The sequence below is a fragment of the Pelodiscus sinensis genome, chromosome 1 (genome assembly GCF_049634645.1).
Source record: "Pelodiscus sinensis isolate JC-2024 chromosome 1, ASM4963464v1, whole genome shotgun sequence".
Classification (NCBI taxonomy): domain Eukaryota; kingdom Metazoa; phylum Chordata; order Testudines; family Trionychidae; genus Pelodiscus; species Pelodiscus sinensis.
Genome location: NC_134711.1, coordinates 217,283,182 through 217,306,324, shown reverse-complemented (window position 1 = coordinate 217,306,324; position 23,143 = coordinate 217,283,182). Strand labels below are relative to the sequence as shown.

The 23,143-nt window shown below is 42.3% G+C and overlaps 1 protein-coding gene across 3 annotated transcripts in view; it reads right to left on the bottom strand.

Annotated features, from left to right (window-relative positions):
* The window catches only part of ANOS1 (anosmin 1), a 197,014-nt gene that overhangs the window by 154,429 nt on the left and 19,442 nt on the right, over positions 1–23,143 (bottom strand). For all 3 annotated transcript variants that reach the window (XM_075915284.1, XM_075915293.1, XM_075915303.1), the window contains exon 2: positions 8,983–9,030. In XM_075915284.1, coding sequence (XP_075771399.1) covers positions 8,983–9,030 — 48 coding nt within the window. The remainder of the gene's footprint in view (positions 1–8,982; positions 9,031–23,143) is intronic.

Sequence of the window (23,143 nt, the reverse complement as noted above, 5' to 3'; positions counted from 1 at the left end):
TGTGCAGCTGGACACCAGTGCTGTATGGAGAGCATATCAAGGGGCTGTGCTCATCAAGGAGGGCTGGAGGGAGACTTTCATCAAAGGCCAGTTGTGAGACTTTCTCCCTTGCCTCTCCACAAGGGGCCCCTGCATTCCCTCTGGGTTCCTTTTGTCTCTATCCATCCCTTCCCCTGCCCTCCCTTCCCACTTTCCCCCTTCCCCAGCAGAGAAAATAATAAATCCTTCTTTTCTGAAACAACAGGACTGTTTATTGAGGGGATATACAACAGGGAAGGGACTGGGGAAAGAACCTGGAATAGGGAAGTGGGGAGGAGTGGGGAGAGGGGCTCAGGGCTGGGGCTGGGAGTGTTGCCTGTCTCCAGTTGGTTGGGAGTCTTCAGCTTCCCAAAAGGTCCCACCATCATGTGTTCTTGGGACCAGGAAGCCCCTGGGAGAGGGGAAGCCATGGAGGAGATGGGGAGGTGACTGGTGGCTCGCTCCGTGCACAAGGCTATGTGATCCATCACCAAGGTGAGGGAGGAGCACACAGCCTCATACTGGTGTGCCAGCTGGTCCCAGGTGGCCTTCCTCAGTTCCCAGTAAGTGGCCTGCTCCTGGAATTTCTCCTTGAGCTCTTGGACAAGTGACTACAGATAGGCCATCTGCTCATGCATCACGTCCTCATGGAGCCATGCAGATCCTGTGGAGCCATGCAGATGGCATGGGAGGTGGGGGATGTGCCAAGGTCACAGCTGGCCCAGCTGTGAAGAAAAGTTTCAAGGGCAGTCATCACAGAAAACACTGCATGAAGTGTAGCCCTAATCTCTGAGACAACACCAAAGGTCTCGGTTCAGACAGTGGTGATGTGTTTAGGGCAAGGTCATATGTTGCCTAGACAGCAGGCTCTTTCCTGCAGGGCACAGACATCTCAGGGGAACATCACTACATCCCCGGCTTGGGGACAAGAAGGCATGGGAAGGAGCCTGCCAGTGGGAGGGGGGACAGGGTGGCTTGGCTTCCTTCAGTGTCTGCACACACTGGCTCCAGCACTGATGGCATCCCAGAAAGAGAGAACTTCTATCCCTGCCTGCTGGAGGTGGGGGTATTGCAGGAGGTGTATGTGAGTAGCATACACTGCTTGCCAGAGAGAGTGCTACTGGGTTGCTCGCCTCTTCCTCCCCCCAGCAGGTTCCCATACACGAGATTTGTTTCCTCTGCATTGCCATGCTTGACCAGGAGAGAATACTTCCTGAGTTCAGGCATGACCCTGTGCTGTGTGCAGAATTGCTGTGTGGTTCCAGACTCAACAGTTGTGGGAAGGTGTCCTACCACAAAGGTTATAGTAAGTCAGGCCCCTCCAGACTTACTTGTGAGAAGGACCGAGGGGTTCCGGTGTGAGAGTGTCATGGGGGATGAGTGCTCCAGAATGGCACTCCATGTGCACCCATGTGCAGAGGCTGTTGTGTGGCTCCCAGGCTGAGTAGGTCAAGCAAAGAGCGTACAGCCCCTCACAGCCTATTGCCTGCTCCCACGTGTAGATAGGGAAAGTTATACAACTCACCTGAAGTGCCTTTCCTGGGTTCATCCAACACCTGGGAGATATCCCGGGATTCGGGGACTGGCTCCAGGGTGAGGACAGGTCCTCAAGGGTGGGCATGATTGCCTGGCTGGCTTCCTCCACCTCCTTCTCCTCTTCTGCAACACCTCCCCCCTGGAGGCTGATTCTGTGGCCTTTGCTGGCCAAGCTGATGGCAATCCAGCCATAGATGTCCACATTTTGCTTTCTGGTGCAGAGATCCTGGATGTTGGTCTCTTCCCCTCAGACTCGATGAGATCCAGGATCTCTGCACCAGTCTAGGCCAGAGCTCTGCTGCGTCTCTGGACAGTGGCAGCCAAGGGGCAGCAGGAGTGCTGACAGCTGTGGGAAGCTCTGAGGCAGCATTGGGGTCAGTCATGGCTCTCTTGGATGCTGCTGTCTTGCACGAGGCTGGCAAACCTGGCCACATGCGAGAAGCCCTTCTCTGACTTCCTGGAGTTTTAATGCAGCTGTGAGAGGCCTATGAAGGCCAATTATTTTGAATTAGCAGCACCGGAATATCCACACTAATGTTATTTTGAAATAACAATTTTGACATTAGTGTTATTCCCCAAGGAAAGCAGGAGTACAGATTTTGAAATAATCAGTCCGTTATTTCGAAATAACACACTTGGTAGTGTGGACGCTCTGCTTATTAATTTGACATAAGGGGAGTTATTTCAAAATAACTCCCTAGTATAGGCCAGGGCTTAGAGACTAACAGATTTATAATTAGAGTATAAGCTTTCATGGCTAAAGCCCACTTCATCAGATGAATTTAATTTTTATTTTTGTGTGGTATCAGATGGAGAGCCAGTGGAAATATTCCAAGCAAACTTAAAGTAGAATCTGGTCCTGTGTGCACATAAAGTCACTTCAGGCCTGATACTGTCCCTCTTATTCAGGTTGAGTAGTTCTTGTTCCACAACTAGCCTCATTTGTTCAAATTCTGATAAGCACCTTATTCCGCAAGTAGTTCCATTTACTTCAATAGGACTATTTGTTCTGGAGGGTGCTAGTCAACAAAAGTAAAGTATCAGGATCTGGCCCTTTGTGTTCAGTGTGATTATACATGGAGTATGGCACTAATCAGCATAAATAAATTTTGCAAAAACTGGATCCTTTGTATGCAATAGATCAGAGGTAGTGAGGCAAGAAAAAATACTCCTCACTTATAGGCAATGGGTTATCATGTATCATAGCAGATTTCAGTCATGAAATGGAGGAGAATATTTTTCGTCCTCCTCCCCCCCTCGTTAAGCAGACGTATTAAGTATTTCCTCTTGAGAATCTGTATAATGAAATTGCCAGATGAGAGCAACTACTCAAAGAATAAAGCCAAGTATATTATTTTCCACTGTCAAAAACATTGGGGAATTTACAAGTGAAGATGGAGAAAAACAGCTTAAGAAAAGCATGCATACAGTAATTACTATAACTGGGCAACATTCTTCTCTCTGAGCTGCAGATTTCTACTGAGTACTCTGTATGTAAATTTTTCACTGATTTCAGTGGGAATTCTGCTGACAAAAGGGCTATACAATCTACAATCGAGGTCAACACTTCAGGTAACAGGCCCTGAGCATGGGATTTTTTATACCTGCAGTCTAATTTTTGAAATATGCAAAACCAACTCACAGAACATTGATACTGTAACTAGAAGGTGTTGCCTCTAAAGCCAGTCTTCCCCTTGATGCTTTCAGGGTCATGTTAAGAGGGGGAAATACAAGATTGCTAAACTTATTAAGAAAGATATAATGACCTTTACACAGTGCGCTGTTGTTTTCATGAACCAACAATATCTAAACCACAATAGACAGGAATATACAAACAAAACATACAACCACTGACAACAACAAAAAAAGAGAGTAAACAGCAGATATTAAATATGCATTTAATAAATACATGACATATGACAGAAAGTCTCAACATGTACTAAAATAAGATACATTTGATGGTAAAAGTGAGAACTGCTGCTAGAAGTTAAAACTGTAAAACCCCCTTCCCTCTCCCCTGCACCCCAAGAATCTATATAGTTAGGCTATACTGGGAAAGTTTGGTGACAAAATCAGAGTCCACACTGGCTCTTGGTTGACAATAAAGGAGAGGGGGAAAGAGAAAAATCTCTCGCACGGGTGGAAGTTTTTTGTCACCAAAACTGGATGTTTTTTGACAAAAGTCACATTACAGTGTAAATGCTTTCACTGTTTTGTCACTAAAAGGCAGCTTTTGGTGACAAAACATGCTAGTGTATACAAGGCCTAATTGAGACAGGCAGAATGCCAGAAGGCAGAGCTGGCACGGTCTGAGGATCACTGAGATCAGATGGACCACTACTGCAGGGATAGGCTCTAAGGTTTTGATTACCTAACATATCTTTTCTGTTATGTGTTGACTAACCATTGCTTTACAAACTAAGTCCAGTTTGAATATTGGAAGTCTTGTTCATTACTGAATAAATTTGAACCTGTATATTTTTGTATGACTTTTGATGGTATACTAGAAGATTTAACTGCTGTTGCTCATGTCCTCAACTCAATTCATTTTTGTTTTTTTGGAAAATAAAATATAAATATACATGCTTCATTTAAGTTATTGCTCTGGGGTAGGGCTGAAGATGAGGGGTTCCGTTTGGAGGCTATCCTGGGGAGAGAGGAGTACCGTAACCTTCTCTCACCGCAGCAGCTTTGGGACAGGTGAGAAGCACCTCTCCATGGTTCCTGTAGCTCCAGCCAGGGAGAGATGCACATCTCCCAACTAGGGCAGATCCAGGTTCGTCTGTCCCCTGAGCTTCCCTGCCAGAGTGAGGAATGCAGCAAACTGGGCACTCTCCTCTTGCTCCCTAACAAAAGGGAACAGTTAGCAATGTCCCAGTAAAAATGGTGAGGGGAAGCATCAGCTCTTCCCACCTTCCCTAAAGGGCCCCTGGGTGGAGGTGGAAGGCTTTAGGCCGGGACAGTCTCGGATGAGGGGGGCACCCCCAACCAGCCCCTTTCACTTGCCTGGTGATTCTGTCTCTTTTTTGGTATGGTTTTATGAGAAACAATCCATTCTGGGCACATCCCATTTTCCTCTCTTTCTAGACTGAATTTGTCTAGCTTTATCATCTAGGCATTGGGCAATGGTATATATTTTTCTGCTACATTGAAGCACTAAGTGTGTGTGTGTGTGTGTGTGTGTGTGTGTGTGAGATATTTACTTGGTTTGGTCTTCATTCTGTTTCCACATCTTAATTGTGATCATTCATTTTTAATTTTGTGATCAATTCTTTGTCACAATGAGATGTCCAATATAGAATTCCTGCATGTTGCATGTTTCAATGTTTTTTGAATTAGGTATCTATCATCTATAATATTAAGAAATTCCAATACTGGCCACATATTGGCCCTCCAACATATGCCACTCAAATTGAAATCCCCTGTGATTATGCAGCTTTTTCCCCCTTATTCATTATAGGTAGGTGCATAAAGAACCAGTCATCTTGTTCTGTACTGTAGCACCGATTAATATAGCATCTTGTGCTTTGTCTGCTAGGACACTGATCAGTAAGCATTCAAGATAATTTTCTTCCAAGTTTTCAGTGACTTGGAAACAGGTAGTGCCATTTTTTACGTAAAGCACCACTCCACCTCTCCTTCTGCCGTCTGTCCCCCCATCCTGGGGGGTGCAGAGTCATGTTTCTTAGCAGTAGCTGGCCACTTCTGGGAGCAGCATGGCCAGGGCAGTGGCAGGCAGGCAACCTGCTTGAGCATCCTATTGAGCTGCAGCACTTTTAGCAGGCCAGAGGGCCATGAAAATCTGGAGGGAAATATTTGCTGGACTGAACCTAGCCTGTGAGCTGTATTTTGACCAACCCTGTGCAAGGTTTCGTCTAATTATTTTCCATCCACATGCAGAATAAATTTTGTCAAGTGTACTAAGGAATGTGCAGGAGTGTACCACCTTTAGGAACATATGCTGTTGACTGTTGGCACTGTGGGCACTTTACCAGCTGGGCAGCATTTGTATCTAATCAGCTAATAGGGAACACTGCCCCTGTGATTTATCAGCTCTGAAGTTCTTGTATGTATGTGATTGCTTTACCATTTAACAACTCTCTTGCCATAAAGAGAAAATGACAAGATTAAGAGAGAGAGGAAAGAGAAATGCAAAATCACCAAACAATATTATATAGGAAATATTTGCTAACTCAAACAAAAAAATGTGGAAAATTAAATAGAAATGGTAACAGGAAATTAAAACAAACCAACAAAAAACTGATTCTAGTCCTTCTCCCATGAAAATTAATGAAAAAACTCCCACTGACTTCAGTGGGAGAAAGTTCAGGCCTTTATTAATTACTGTGTATGTGTTGGACTTAAAAAGAGATTCCATAAAAAGAAAAACAGACATATTAAAAGTATATACAATAATTCCTCCCGATGGCAATAAGCTGAATTTTTATGTAGATAATATATATGTACTAAAACCTTTAGGAAGGCTTAGAAATCAGTCTTCATCTGTGACATGCTATTACTTAAAAGAATTCAGAAGAGATGTATGGGGCAAATCCTAGGACAACCAAAAGCCAAAACAGAGATCTATGGCTTTTTTGATTACGAGAAAACTTAAGTTCCCCCCTTGATAGAGTGATGGGGATGGGATTTTCTTCCCCAAAGTTCCCACATGTAGGTTTTGCCATAGGAGACAATGATGGCAAAAGCTCTAGAAAAAAAATAAAGGAACAATCCTGGGTGGGAGACAAAGTGGTGGACCTAACTGGCCTCATCTCTCTCCTATTTTTCTCTCTATATAATGGATTTTAAGTAGTTAGGAAATGTAAGTGAAATATTAAGTGTAAACCATCTAGGTAGTAAAGAGTGCACACATATAAAACACAAGGGACATGTGTGATCATGCCAAGGCCTTTCAAATCTGTTATTTTTACTACCAAATTTCCTTTTCCACTAAAACTGTCAACAGATTTGAGGAAAAAATTACTAATTTAAATAATGGAATGTAAAAATAGATCAATGAATTAACCACACTGTCTCTACTGACTTGATTTCTTGACAAATTTCTGTCATATATTAGATGTAAATAATTGTAGTGGCAAATGACATCACCTCAATGATTAACTGAGTGCATTTGTTAACAAGGTTAAAGGTAACATCTATTGCCATCACTTGGATCTATAATTATTTGCTCAACAAAACTGAGTCCATAAGGACTGGAGGAAAAAAATCTTTAGACATTTTGTAAAAGTTGGGTAGTGCCCTTTAAAAATTTTGTTCTGAGATTAAGATTACTCCTTAAGAATATGCAGGGACTTTCATATCTGTGGTTGAGATGACCAGAGCAGAGGAGGAGTTATAGATAAAAGTTGCCGGGCAAAATCCTCTGTACTGCTTTGCAATCTCAGCTCTTATGCAACCCACTTTATTTAATAATACATTTAAAAATATGATAGGGATAAATCCTGCTGTAAAAACCTTCTGGAAAATCACATTTTCCATTGAATCAAAACCACTAAGAATACATTTTGATACATATCTACTTATTTTCCTTATAAATGGCAAAATTATTGTTATGAATTATTGCTATGCAAAATATTTATGTTACTATCCTACCCAGTTATGGAACAATAAGACAAGCTATCATGTGCACTCTAGACATTCAGCTATACAAAATCTCAATAATGTCCATGTTTTCAGCTCTTTTGAGGAGGGGAGTAATCTTAATTTGGAACATTCAGTCTTTCTTTCCTCTCAAAACAGTAATTCAATATAAAGGTTGCCCTAAAATTGATGCTAGATAAGATATATATGCATAGCTTCTATGTACTTGGCAGTGACTCAAATGGATGTTCATTTAACCTCTGCCCTGCTTTAGAAGTTGGGCCACATTTTTGTTTGTTTCCTTCTTTTTTCATACTGACAAAAGCCATTCATTGAGTTTCTTTCAGAGATTCACAGAGGTACAGTATCAGCCTCAGTAAAAAAAAGGGAAAGCGACACCGAGTTCATTGAAAGGATGTGAAAGTCCCTGCATATTCTTAAGGAGGTGATTTAATTATGATGTATCACATGTCTGAATGAACCTCTTTTATGGGCAATGAGGTTTTTTTCGGTAACAGTATAACAAGAAGAACCTGTTTCCTTGAGATTTCAGGATGGCTGAGTATGAAATTGAGCAGAGATAGTAGGAATAGTTTTCACTCATTCTTCTGATACCAGCATGCCATTGTTCATGTGCAGCCAATATAACTTACAAAGATAGCATTTTTATCATTGATAAAACTGATAATCTTTCTATGTTGTATTTTGATTTCTATGTAATAGAATACTCAATAAAGAACTGATACTCCAAAGTCATCAATCAGAGAAATGTCATTTGTCTTCAAATGAAGCTGGATTAGACCCTACACGATCTAAAACCCTTACAATGGAAACATTGATACAATATTTATGAAGGGTAACCATTTGCTAGCGCTAATATTAGCATCAGCATTTAAGCCAATTACTTTAAAACAGTAAACCACAAGCTTTTTTTGTGTATGGGAATTCTGGATTTCATAAAACAGAATAAACTCAGCTATGCCAATTAAATAATGTAAATTATCTATTCCATTATGCTACTGGATTTTGATCCCATTTATAATAAATCTATTGGGGAATAAACAGTGAATATAGATTACTACATGATACAATGCCTAAATTATTGTAGGCTTATATCATTATGAGAATTTAGGGTCTATAGTCTTTTACCCACAGTTATCAGGTGTATTACTAATACAGGAAATGGAGACATCTAACATCGTGTGCTTATGAAAAGAGCAGTCAGTAACTGGACCTTGTAGTTCCACTTTAACCCTCTAATATTGGTGAAGCATTGTTGCTTCTCCCACAGGCAACCTAGCAAAACTCTTGTATAGCAAAATCAGTTGGTTATTATCAGCTCACTTACTCCCTAAGATTTTGGGGTCAAAGAGTCAGCTTAAGAAAGGGCAACAGTAGAGCCAGTGTGATTTGTGGAAAAAAAATTGTCCAAGAAATTCAGTCCATGTTATATATTAAACATCCAGCTGAATAAACTGTCTAATGTTAGAGTACCTCAGAATTATGTGCACTTTAACTAGTTTGGTTACTTCATTCACTTCTCTACAACATAGTGTCAAACAGGAAATATGGGTCAGATATTCAGTTGGCATATATTGACATACTTCCTCTGATAGCCACAGGCCTATTCCTATTTCCAACAGAAAGGACATTGCTCTCTGGATGTTTTATCTGTCTATACAGATGACAGGACTATGTTTTATTATAGAGGGTGTTTTTCAGATGAAACCTCTATCAGCTCCTTCAGAAGCAAAGTTTCTTAAAGTCAAAGACAAGTTTCATTTCCAGAAGTCAGAGTGAAGGCTTCAGAGTGAAAGAAACACATACCTTTGAACACTGTTTGTGATTCTGGCACCAAATCAGGGAGCCATTGTTCTGAAAAAGAAAAAAATATGCATATTAATATTAAATATATCCTTAAAAATTGCCCAGATCATGCCCTCAGTTTTTACATTGAATCCCTGTTCGAATTCTGTTTAGAAACTGAGGTTACAATATAAGCCCAGTAACAATCCTGTCCACTGTTTAGTCGTTATTGGGTGAGGTCTTCATCACTGCCTTGACCTCTGTATATTGGGTAAAAAGGCTTTGAATAGCATAAAGGTCCCTGGTTAAAACTGGTAGAAAGTTCCACCAGCATAGGTACTGGCTGCCTTCATAAGGCTACCTTCTGCAGACCTCCCCTGGCCTAAGAACTGATTATAGAGGCATGCTAAGGAGCAAAACTGAGAACAGGAGGAATGTGTCAGAGTACATCAGGCAGTACTGTGGAGATTCTAACACACAGGGCAGGCTGGGGAGGCTGGAAAAGCTTTGCAAGCTCCTAGGTCAATCAGAGGCCTTGTTTACCCTACCAAGTTTTGTCAACAACGATTATATCAACATCCAAAATTCAACAAAGCAAAAATCTCCAAAGGACATTCACACTTTCTCCCTCTCTCAAGAGATCATGTCTGCATTGGGGGCACCACTGTTGACAGTGTGAGCAATGCACTGTCAATATGTAACCCACAGTGCAGTGTTGTGGGAAGGTAGGTCTGATTGCTGTGCATGGAGTTCCCTCCAAGGTCTCCCACAGCTTCCTCAGCTCTCCATACTGAGGAATATTAAGGCTGCTCAACAGTCTCACCCACCAGCACCCTGTTTCTATTCCTTGTGCAGGACAGAACAGACGCATTTCAGAACAGAAGATTTACTCTTTGTTCCCTAAATGTGGCAGCTCACTCGGGTGTCAGATTCTTTCTGGTGCTCTGAAAGGGATGGGGCACATGCTTGCAGGGCAGCAGAAATTAAGGCACTGAGCAGAAGGATCAGAATCGGCATTGTGGATTACTGGCAGAAGCCAGTCCTGTCGACAAAATGAACAGCAGTGTCTAAACTGCCTCTTCACTGATAATAGAGGGAGGAAAAAGATAAACATCTCTTGTGGGGTAGAAGTTTTTTGTCACTGAACCTGGGAGTTTTCCCCAACAAAAGTCACATTGAAGTGTGTACGCTCTCGTTGTTTTTTTCACCAAATGGCAGTTTTTGGTGACAAAACTTGGTAGCACAGACAAGGTATGGGGTCGTACAGCCCCCAGGATAGGAATGACAAAATGGAAAAGTGGATTAAAGCCACTATCATTGTTCCATCCTGCAAAATCTTATCCATTGTTTTTCATCTGCTTTGTATAGTGGGTCTTTGGATAAAAGCATAGGAAAAGAAAATCATTTAGTTACAGCAACTTACAGACACTGAAGCCCTAACACGGCATAGCACTTAAACATGTGTTTAAACACATACTCTTTCCCAGATATCAACGGAACAACTCACTTGCTTAAAGCTAAGCATGGGCTTAGGTTCTTTTCTGGGCTAGGGGCTGAATTACAAAAATTGATTTCCATATTGCTGTGATAATAATGGAGAGCTCATATTGACATACACTTTAGGAATCAGGACCCATAGATGTTAGAACTAGGGGTGCTAGGGGTCCTATCACAGCCCCTGTCTGAAAGTGGTTTTCTTCATATACAGGGTGAACAGTTTAGTTCAGTGGTTCTCAGCACTCCCATAATACTCTTTGTTCTCACACCCCTGTTAGGACCTGCAAACTAGACCTGTTGCAAAGCCAACTGAAGTCAATGACTGTCCATTGATTTCTACAGGATTTGGATCAGACCTTTTGTGAAGTAGGGACAGACATTAAAAACTCTGAAATTAACAAGAATTACACTTCTGCGAGCTCAAATAATTCAATTAAAATAATGTACATGCTTGTTGGAGATGAATATGGAAGAAGAGAAGACCTGTCATCTGAAGATCAGGAAAATCTCTCTAACTCCAGTAATGAATTCTAGTTCTGGTTGTTTTTATATGTCATAATAGATGTTTTTAGCATCAGAACTATTTGCTAGACTATCTAAGAGGAGGATATATATAAAGACTAGCTGGAGTTACCCGGCATTGCTCGGGAAACTGGAGGAACAAAATGTAGAAAAACAGTTGTCCATTATCTTTTTTGAATACTAGAAAAGTTGCACTGATTTCTATAGGGATTAAAATATAGGTCCGTGTCATCCCCGGAGTGGGGGGGGTGGCAATCCCAGGTGGAGGGGAAGTTAAACGTGGGAGGGGTTCCCCAGCTCACATCCAGGGCTGCAGGTGCCGTGGGGGGCAGGGTGGGTGCCCGAATTGTGCACATGAGGGGGGGAAAGAGGTTCGCTTATGTAACCTCTCTGGTGGGAGGGGGCGAGTCCCAGACAGCACTGGGGGCCACAGGCAGCGGGCACGGGACCGAGGGTGGGCGGGGCAGCCCCTGCAGCGCACCGTGGCAGGTTACTTTTTTATTTTTACAGCTTGAGCTCGGGCCCAATCGGGTCCAAAAGTACCTTAAAACCTTCTCCTGGATGAAAGGTTATCCCATGCAAAGTTTGGTTGCAGTAGTGTCCAAGTTATTAGTGCACAAACTTACAAACATTCTCCTTTATATATTAGGGTATGTCTACACTACCCCTCTAGTTCGAACTAGCGGGGATAATGTAGTCATCCGCAGTTGCAAATGAAGCCCGGGATTTGAATTTCCCGGGCTTCATTTGCATGAAGCCGGCCGGCGCCATTTTTAAATGCCGGCTAGTTCAAACCCCGTGCCGCGCGGCTAGACGCGGCACGGACTAGCTAGTTCAGATTAGGATTCTAATCCGAACTAGCTGTATGCCTCATTCCACGTACAGCTAGTGGCATACAGCTAGTTCGGATTAGAAGCCTAATCCGAAGTAGCTAGTCCGTGCCGCGTCTAGCCGCGCGGCACGGGGTTCGAACTAGCCGGCATTTAAAAATGGCGCCGGCCGGCTTTATGCAAATGAAGCCCGGGAAATTCAAATCCCGGGCTTCATTTGCAACTGTGGATGACTACATTACCCCCGCTAGTTCGAACTAGCGGGGTAGTGTAGACATACCCTTAGATAAGCAACAGGCACTCTGCTTATTCAAAGCACATAGTAACAGTCTTAAAAAGCCCTTGATTCATATAATTTGATGTCAACATTTTATGTACATTTGCCTTTTCATCTTCCCAATTATCTGCTATAAAACCACTGCTTCATGCTTAAAATCTCATATTTAATTGTGATTATTTCAGAATTTTATTAACTACAATGTTGGCAGACACAAGAGTAACTAAATATGAAAACAGAAGTTACACACAACCGTTCAAAAAGACAAAAATAACTGAAAAAAAACTTTAGGATTCCTATGAAGAACACACACCAGTGGGAATACTTTAGTATTTTCCTCAGTGTCACTCTACATTGTTTTCCTTTTTCAAATCCTGCCAGTGAAAATGTTAAAGCAAGATTTTACCTACAATAACAGAGTGTAGCAGCTTGTTTAATTTCTTAGTTAAGCTATTGAATAAAAAAAATCTTGTTTTTTAATTATATCAGTGACTTGCAGTAACACCTCAGTAACTATCCACATGGATGGATTTCCTTCTTTTTTTTAATGTTTTACATCCACAAACATTTGTATTGTCCTAATGTAAATTAATATGTATTCAATTAAAAAATAATTTCAAGTTCAGAGCCACATAAAAGCACCTTTTAGCAGAGCCAGCTGTATACAAACATGAACTAAATGCTATACTTTATAAGGTGAAAGAATACATTTTCTATGCTTTTTTGAACAATATGGAAGCTAGAATTTAAAACCCTGATTTCCCTATCTTTGCAAATGGCTAATTGACAAATAGCATTTACGTTCAAAAAGTGATTTTTTTTAAATGCAGAATCATCTGGAAAGAACTATGTTTCAAATTATCTGAATTGCTTACTTATATCTTGGACATTTTACCAGCTAGATTCCCTGGCATCAACTGAATTTCTATAGCTTTACCACTGATTTTAATGGGACCATGATCTGACTATTGTATATGATGTCTAAATTTAAGGCCAGATTGCTTTTAAAAATGTCCTCCTGGATTTTAAAACAAGGGAACCAAAAATGCAAAAGCAAGTGATTAGAAAGCAACAACTGACACTGGAAATATTAGAAGTACAAAATTCAAGTTATTTTCCCTGGAAAAACAATCTAGACCTCTCTGGGCTGTCACCCTTGGGACCTGACTGGACCACGGGAGATTGGCCTCTCTGCTGCACAGACTCCTGGCTCTCCTGGAATCTGTCAACAAATCACCAGGCTCCCCTGCCCCTGGGCCATTGGGCTCCCAGCTCCTTAGCCAGCCTCAGGGTTAATGGGGCTGTTGGAGCTCTTGTGTCCCAGGGCGACCAGGGCTTTGCTCTCCTGGGACCACCAGGGCTCCACTGCTCCGGGGCTTCACTGTTCCGCTGCTCTGGGGCTCCACCACTCAGTGGCCACCAGAGATCAGCTGATCTGGGCCCAGTGGAGCTCCATGGCCACTCTATAGCCCTGAGGCTGCCCCAGGGAGCCAGGACTCTGCTTCCTCAAGCTGGGGATGTCTAGTCCAGGGGCTCTCTGATCCGGCAACGTCTGTGGTCCTGCTAAAGCATGGATGTTGCCAGACCAGAGAGTCCCGGACCAGAGAAGCTCAACCTATATTACAAGTACATAATTCAAGCCTTTTGATAAAAACATAAGCAATAAATATTTATAAAAAATTTGAGAAAGATATTTAGAGGCTTTGTTTTTGACAAGTGTGGATGCATTATCCGATTGTCCAGACATAAAGTCATTGGGCATAATCCTTCAACAAACAAAGTACAGGTGTTCTGTGCCTTCTACTCCACAGTAAATGGAAACAGAGGGAATCCAGCTGTGCACAGAAAATTCTTTCCCTAAATACAAAAATGATATCCACATCTGCATCCACATTTTCAAAAATGATCAGCAGATAACTACTGCATCCACATCTACGAATGCAGATACCCACAGATACAAAGTAGATATATGCAAAGCGGGGCTCTAGATATAAAATTTGTATCTGCATCCACATCCACAAAAATGAGCCACAAATATATGTATCCAGAACTGCAGATGCAGATACCCAGGGATATAAAGCAGATATCCACAGATTTGCAGGGCTCTATTGAGCACATTGCCAGATCAGAGGATTTGTAAGCATGTTAAGCACTGACAAGTTCAAGAACCTCATCAATATTGATGGCCTGGAACAGGGAAGTATTTTTAATAAGTGTTATCACAATACTCTTCCAAAACATCAGAAAACTGCCTGCCATGACAAAAATAATTTCCCTTATTGACATCTTATTCCATAATTTTCCATTATGAGGTTTCTGAAACCTTCTTTTGAAGTATCTAATATCTGACACTGCTAGAGATAAGAGACTGGTCTAGATGAACTACTCATCTGATCTATTGTGACAAACTCTGTGTGCATATTATCATTTTTGGAAGTCTGTTTCTTTCCGTAGTCCGCGATTCACTTTTGATTGAAACTCCTATTCTTCAAAAGCACCTTCTGTCAAAAATAAAAATCCTGCAAATGAATAGCAAAACCTAGAAATAAGGCCTTCATATGACAGTCTGTCATCTGCATGAAACAGAGCTACTGAGCAGACAGATCAGTAGATGCTACTGAGGCAAACATTAAGGGCATGACATGAGTTAACAATACTACAAATGCACCTCATGCAGGCATTTTATTCCCAACATTTTTCACTAGTCTGTCAGCAATCTCTGCAGCCTCAACTTTATATGCTGTGAAACAGCACTTTCTCCTAACGATATAACACTCTCCCGCCACCCACCCACTTACTAATGAACTGTGTTCATGGTGTTTGCATATTATACATATGTATGCACAGCATAAATAAATGACTGAGAATTTCTTTCAGGTTCTTAGGGATTCCTTTTACCTAACCAAAAATGACAGGCAATCTACCTTCAGAAATATGGAAATGAGTGCATTTGAATGGGGAATAGCATTCTCCACATCCCTTTAACTTCCTGCAACTTGCAGAGGCTGGGACTTAAATGCATAGACAAGGATTTAGGTATCCAGGCCTCTAATGGGGTGGATGTGGGAGGAGGCAGAGCTGCCTTTATTGGCCCTCTTTCACCAGGTCCCACTATCCATTGTTTACCCTCTCTTCTACTCTAGTTGGCAACAGGTCGGGGGGGGATGACTGAAATGAGAGCCAGTCTTTCAGACAGACTCTGGATGTTTGACTTTATCAGTTTAGTCTCTTGAAGTCTATTGATTCACTGAGAGCTAGGGCAACTCCAGGAGCAGTGTTTCCTGATTCCCCAGCTTGTCTTCTCCTCAGCTGAACTAAACTCTGTTAGTCTCTGTCCCTGGGTGGAATATCCTTCTTCCTGTTCACCACTCCTGTGATATGTTTCCCCTTTTAAGCTGCCCCTCCTCCAGGTTCAACAAGCCTTGCAGATATACCTTGTTAGCACGTCACAGGCTCAGAATAACTTGTTAGTCTCATCCTTCCCAGCATGGGTGCATGTCCCTTCTCGTAACCCTCCCCACACCTCATGATAGGAAGGCCATTCAGAGAGGGGAAGGTTACCTCCATCCCTGACCACTGGTGACAAGAAATCAGCATTAGTGTGGAATAATGCAAGATATCATCTAATTGTCTTCCTATGTAGGTATAGGATTGATGTTCTTCTTCTCCAAAGTCCTATGAGAGGACTGTGCTGAGACTGATATTCAAAGCATCTGTATGCAGTATGAATTACTTGGAAAAATTGGGGTTGAAGAGCATGGGTGCCAGCCATAGTCATGTTTTCAGTTCACGGGACAGCACTAGATCTTCTTAGGATTGCTGCCTTCATCAAATTCTCCCTAGTAAACATTCCTATATTTCTAAGTTGATTTCATAACTAGGATGTATCAGGTCATGCACAAGGACCCTGCATCTTTCTGGACCTTTTACTATTTTGGGGAGAATCCATCTGTGAGGTGGTGACCAGACATTCATCTGAGGACTCCACTTCATCCCTCCAGGATACCTGGCTGTCCCATAGGCCAAGTTGCCTTTGGGCTCATTCTCCTGGTCCTCCTAGGGATGCTTTGAACCTAAGGTGCAGTCTCCACCACAAGGGAGACTTCTATTGATACTGGCTCATTTTCCTGATACTCTTGCCTTTCTGATGTCCGAGTGACTCAGTTTTGAGTGACCTCTCAGTGTCTGCAAATTCTTCCATTAACCTGATTCCTTCTAATAGTGTCCCTGGATAATGCCATAGTCTTCATTCCCTGTCTTCGATGGGACTATCTTTATAAATTGCTCTGTCACAATGGCTTTGGCTAGTTGGATCACTGATCACTCCTCTGAGTGGAGCCACTTCCAACAATACCCCTCCAGTTGTTGTACTACATAGGTCAGCCCTAAACTGTTGGTATCTGGTTTACTGAAATATCCAAGTAGTCCAAACTGGCAGACTTCTCTTGCTTATAATCCTTCACACGTTCATAGTCCAGATTAGTTGGTGACTCTTCCGGGACTCATCAGGTATGGGGTTAGGATAAGAGCACATTGTTTTAGGATACACTGAGATGCCAGTGCCACCTTCTCAAATGTGATTAAAAAGATTCATTCTCTGGTCCTATCTTAGTAAGCTTTCCTGGTACAGGAAGAAGGACCCCTTTAGTGGAAGCATGCACCCCTGGCACTCCGTGCAGATGTAGGACTGGTATGATCTGCTTTAGCATTTCCTTTTGGAATTCCTGCTACTGTTGTGGTTGGGTGGTCTGAATATGCCACTGGGCAATACATTGCTGCAGCAACTGCTGTTGGAACTCCTATTGTTGAGTAATCTGCTATTGCTGCATCTCTACCACCCACCTTTCTGGTTCCATCTTGAGCAGAGCAGCTGAACTCTATCCTCCTTAAGGTTTTTGTTTTTAAGCCCTTTGTATCAGGCATAATTTGCCCACATTCTCCACCATTTGCGGGAGAGGGCAAGTCTCCCTAGACCCTTCCAGGTCCCATTGCCTATTGTTTACCCTCTTTTCTACCCTTGCAGGTATGCCTCATTAGGGCAACACAGACCGAGAACAGCTCTGTACCCTCCTCCCACCCAACATAAGGGCATGTCCCATCAGAGATAGCATTAGCAAAACAATGTAAAACATCATTAAGTAGAATAAAGAAAGCTTCAGGTTATGAAAGCATAAGAGAAGGAGTGTTTGTATATGGGGCAGAGAGATCTCACAAATACAAAGAACTGCTTTGGCTCACCAATTATTCCACGCAATATAATGGGTGATTGTCTGTATAGTGTCTAGTTTTTTCATTTCTGTCACATGTCCTTCTTGGCCACTGATGATCAGTGAAAACTAGTGGACCTGCCTTTTGTTGTGGTTTTCAATTTCTCTATGGAGAGTCACAGGATGTCAGTTAAAAAAATGCTTTTGCAAGTTCTCTGTTCAAAAAGCTCTCTTCACATTGGAGTATGTCTTCTCAGCAATTGAAAACCTTGGGCTGGTCTGTGTGAGCTGACTCAGGCTTGATGGACTTGGGCAACAAGGCTATAACATTTCAGTGTACATGTTTGGGCTCAGAGTGTAGTCTGGGGTTTGGGACCCTCCTCTCTTGCAGGGTCCTAGCATTTGAACTCCATCAGAAGCCTGAATATCTATACCATAATTTTGCAGCTCCACAGACCAAGTCACACAAGCCCAACTCAGCTGAAAAGGACCAGCCATGTGTGTTTTATTACTGGGTAGACAGTTTTGCTAAGTACTGATCGATATCAAACTTCTTGGGCAGGTCATATGGGGGTAGTCAAGTAGATTTTCAAATTGAAGAGCAAAATACAGCAAAACATTGCTGTACTTACTATTAGGCTGAAAATCAATGAGGAGCTACATATTGTTTATGGTCCATGAATACTTTCCTCGTTGGAAGTGAAAAACACGTCATCTTTTCAGTTGACTCAATGCCACTGATGAAACAGATAACAAGAGCTGCCTATGGATTAAATAAGTCGTGTAATAGACCCAAACACACAAGGCCAAAATCTTGGAGTGCTGTTTAGGATCCCATGTCCCCTTTCAAACACCCATGTGCATGGAAAGGAGGCCTGTATTGCAGAGGAGGAGAATTCTGCCTCTGTGGTATGTCCCCCCTACAAACTCCAATCCTGCAGAAACTACTTGACTGGAAAGAAAGGAGGGGGTAGGATCCAGCACTGCACATTTGGAGATGGCAAGAGGAAGTGGGTGAAGAACCAGAACTCCTCTCCTAACTGCACACAGTGATACAGACTGTGATAGCTTCTACTTGCTTATCCCTCTTGAGTGGACTTTTCAAGGTGGCATTTGGAAGAGCCAGCAGGGAGATCCAAGATTGCATATGGTGGTCTGCCAGAGTACAGAGCTTTCTAGGATAGGCTCAGTTCCTAGGGATTTACTGGTTTGTGGGATGGGTCCACTGGCATCTTCCATGGAGATGGTGGAGGTACACCCAAAAGAATACCCAAGACTTTTTTCTACATAGGTTGTTCTTTTACTGTGAAATTTTCCTCAAATAACAACTGATAAGCTATGGAGTAAAATCTCTGTATTTGGCCTACAGAAATTTGTTCTAATAAGTAAAAGAAATAACAAAAGTAATTATCAAGGTTCAGTGACCTGGTAAATTGTAATTTGAGAGGACAAATAATAATGAGCATTAGTATTAAATATTATTTGCGTAAGGAAAGTGGAATAGTTGTATTTGATATTTAGGAAACAGGAATGGGGCTTATAAAATAAAATCATCATAGCTTGGTTTTCCTTGCATTTCCTCTAGTATCCTTTAAGTAAACGAAAAGGGGGACTAGTTCTTAAAAGCCAAAATGGTAATCCCTATATTTGGAGTGCATCTATTGCTTTGAGTAGGAGAACTTTGTATATTGTATGATCCTTCATAGCAAAATGAAACACATATTTCTGAGCAAAAAACCATAACTATGTCACAATTACCCTAGCCTACAGAAAAATAAACTGGATTTCCAGCTATCCAGCTATATAGCAGAATGAAGCTATAAGGATCACTGCTTGTTAGAAAAAGTTATGAAGCTTTGACGTGTCAAATGATTTGTTTTTAAGACTTAATTGCAACCATATAAACACAAACCAACATTCAGTTACCATGGATAACAAAACAGCCTAACAATAAAGATGGAATTTAATCATCTAGATCAGCCACAATACAGGCAGTCCCCAGGTTACGTACAAGATAGGGACTGTAGGTTTGTTCTTAAGTTGAATTTGTATGTAAGTCGGAACTGGCGTCCAGATTCAGCCGCTGCTGAAACTGACCAGCGGCTGACTACAGGAAGCCCGAGGCAGAGTTGCTCTGCCCTGGGCTTCCTGGAATCAGCCGCTGATCAGTTTCAACAGCGGCTGAATTTGGATGCCTGGGACAGAGCAGCTGGGGCACTGCCAGGTAGGTCCCCGCAGCTCCACACCTCAGCGCTGCGGGGACCAACCCATCAGCACCCCACCTGCTCTACCCCAGGTGTCTCCAAGTCAGCCGCTGCTGAAACTGATCAGCGGCTGATTCCAGGAAGCAGGGGCAGAGCAACTCTGCCTCGGGCTTCCTGTAGTCAGCCGCTGGTCAGTTTCAGCAGCGGCTGACTTGGGGATGCCTGGGGCAGAGCAGCTGGGGTGCTGCTGGATTGATCCAGTAGCGCCGAGGAGAGGCGCTGCGGGACCAACCCAGCAGCACCCTAGCTGCTCTACCCCAGGCGTCGTCAGCAAGAAAAGCCTGGTCTGCTGGGGGGGGGCGCACTAGCTGTGCCCCCCCCCCAGCAGACCAGGGAGACGCGGGTAGCGGGGCTTTTCTCTCCCCGAAGGACGGGAGCGGTGGGACGCCCAGATGTGCCGCGGTCCAGCCACCCGCGGTCCAGTCTCCCAGGGAGACAGGGAGCAAAGCCTCGGAGCACGCCGGCAGCGGGACAGCTGCGGCTCCCCCGCAGCAGACCAGGGAGACACGGAGCAGCTTTTCTCGCCCCGGAGGACGCGGGCGGCTGGACCGCGGCGCATCTGGGCGTCCCACCGGGGAGAGAAAAGCCCCATTCGTAACTGCAGATCCAACATAAGTCGGATCCGCCTAACTCGGGGACTGCCTGTACTGCATTAGGAAAAACCACATCCCAAATTATTAATCAGTGTCAAATTATGAACAAATTCTGTCATGTGCAGAAAATATCAGTCTAATTTCCCTATTGCTTACATACTTTCCAGACAAGCACACAGTAAGTCTCATCTATGAAAGTAGATTAGGTGAGTTCAATGGGACTATGTATTTAAGTAAAGTAATTTTACACCATTACAACTTTATGGCCCTCAGTGAAACACTGGTATCAATGTTTCATTTTTATAGAAGATAGGAAAAAAATGATAATAAAGTATCTTCTCCTTGACATTTTACTGCTCTTTCCTATATATTTGCTATGAATGATCTCAAAGATTGATCTTAATTTCCCTAACAGACTATGTTTATTCAATTTATGTTTGAATCAATTGATGTTGTTACATCAAAAATATATGAGTCAGCAAAATAAAATTCATTAATACTTTTCTGATTGATTTTTTAAATCAAGATCTAGAGCTACAGAAACTCCAGAAACTAAAGTGCTTCCTGACTGGCCATCATAACTAAGCATCTCCCAGAGAGACAGCTGTCAAAATGTAAGCCTCATTAACAGAAGAAAGAACAGGAGGATCAGTAGTCTTAAAATTACATACCACACATTGTTATGGCTTACTTTAGGCCTTTAATGAAGACTACATTTGTTCTGTCTACCACAGTGTCTACTAAAAACGGACCTAAAAACTGTTAGATAAACAAAGCTGTATAAACAAATGAGCATGGGCAATCTTTTTTGTTTCCACAACATTTGTGAGTTATAACTACCTTCTTGTGGTTTTATGAACTACTCTGCTACATTCCCTTCCAATGAAGTTTTACTTTACTCAGCAGCCATTATAAAAAAAAATAGATTTAAAACAAACTTTAATAAAGAGTGTGAGACAAAGAACCAAGAGCAAAAAACAATAACTTGACGGAATCTCACATTGAAAAATATTTAATATTAATTGAGATAAATCCTTCTTGCTTTACTCAGGTGCATAGTCCCATTGAAGTCAATAGATTTTCATGCATGACTAAGACAATAGTGCACATGTCTGAAAACTATGTTACCTCAAGATACAACATGCTTCAGGGGTAGTTTTTCTGTCAAGGTACACAGCAAAGATTACTGGATCTGAATGTAGAAACTAGCAAAGTAGGACTCATTTAGGATCTGCTAGGATGTAACCTCTTGAAAATATTTGTTACCAGAAGTAAATAACAACTACAGGTTGAACTGGAGAGTCCTTGCACCGAAGAACCCTGGTTCAGGGAGCAGAGTGCCAGTGGCCCATGGCTGGCCATGGAGCTTCACTGGGCCCGGAGTAGCTGATCTCCAGAGGCTCTGAGGCAATGGAACACTGGCAGCCCCGGGATAGCAGAGCTCTGGTAGCCCCAGGACAGGGCAGCAGCGGAGCCCCGGGACAGTGTAGGCCCGGAAGAGCTTGGTCGCAGAATCCCGGTGCCATAGAGCCCTGGCACAGCAGGGCAGTGGAACAGCAGAGCCCCAGCAACAGCAGAGCAGCTGCATCTGGCAGCCTTGGGGCAGTGGAGCCCCTGGAGCTCTGGGGCTGGCCAAGGAGCTGGGAGCCAGGTGGCCCAGAGCACAGGAGCCTGGAGATTTGTTGACAAATCCTAGGAGAGCCCAGAGTCTGTCAGCAATCTCCCTTGGTCCGGCAAACTGCCTCCTTTGGGACCGGTCAAGTCCCAAGGGTGCCAAACCAGGGAGATCCAGCCTGTAATCACAAAATATAGCAGTGATATTTGGCCTGTATTAATAATCACATTAAAGTCTGACTGAATCACAAACTAGGTACATTTAACAACTCAGCAATGTTTCAGGTCTGGGAAAAATATTTGTGCAACCTATGTTGCAAATTAATTTGATTTTGTAACATACTAATAGATATAATATCTATTAATCTTCTATTGTACAGCTGTAATATATATTATACATATTATACACAATATCATTAATTAGGGATGTAGTACATTGCAAAGATACTTGGGTCAAGTGTATTTATGATGTACTGCACTTGCCTGAACTCTGCCCACTAATCCAGCTCTCCCAGAATTACTTCCAACACCCCAAACAGCTGAGTAGCTTCTAACATCTGCCCCCTATATATCAAAAAGCAAGAGAAATTTCCCATCGTTCCTCCAAACTGTGACATACAATGTACTAGGAAAAACTTAAAAGAAAAACAAATAGCCTGGTAGCACTTTAAAGACTAACAAAACATGTTGCCCATGAAAGCTCATGATACCATCTGCATGTTTTGTTAGTCTTTAAAATGCTACTAGAATATTTGTTGTTTTTTAAGTTTTTCTATTACAAATTAATTGGGCTATCCCCCTGAAGCTTTTGTACAATGTACAAGACAGGAGCTACATAAATGATTTTAATGGACTATGACTGGCATATACAGAACATTACTGAATATTACAGGATGCTTCTCTTGTCTCTTAGGTTGCTGTGAAAAGAGTGTGATGTTACATTGTGCTAAATATAGAATTCAGTGAATTATGCACTACACATATAATCTTCCTTAAACAGACACTATGCTAAGAGAGCATTACTAAAATTGCAAAACAAATTCCCAAAATGTGGGTAATGCCAATATTAAAGTAGGCCATGTAATTTTAATATGGCTCTCTTTTACATATGTATTACAATGTCTGCTTTGATAACATCATCACAGGCTTTCTTTTCCACAGGAACCCTGCCTCATTCAGTACATAGGATGTGGCTGAGAAGCATCTATCTACCAGGTCCACTAAAACATTTTTAAATGGGTCCTACCCAATCTGTGGTAATTCAGGAACCAAAGAACTGAATATGAGCCTTCGGCACAGCAGATATTCACTCTGAATATTTAGAAAGATTTTAAGAGTAAACTCAAAACTGTATTGTCCATGTAGTGCTATTTTCAAA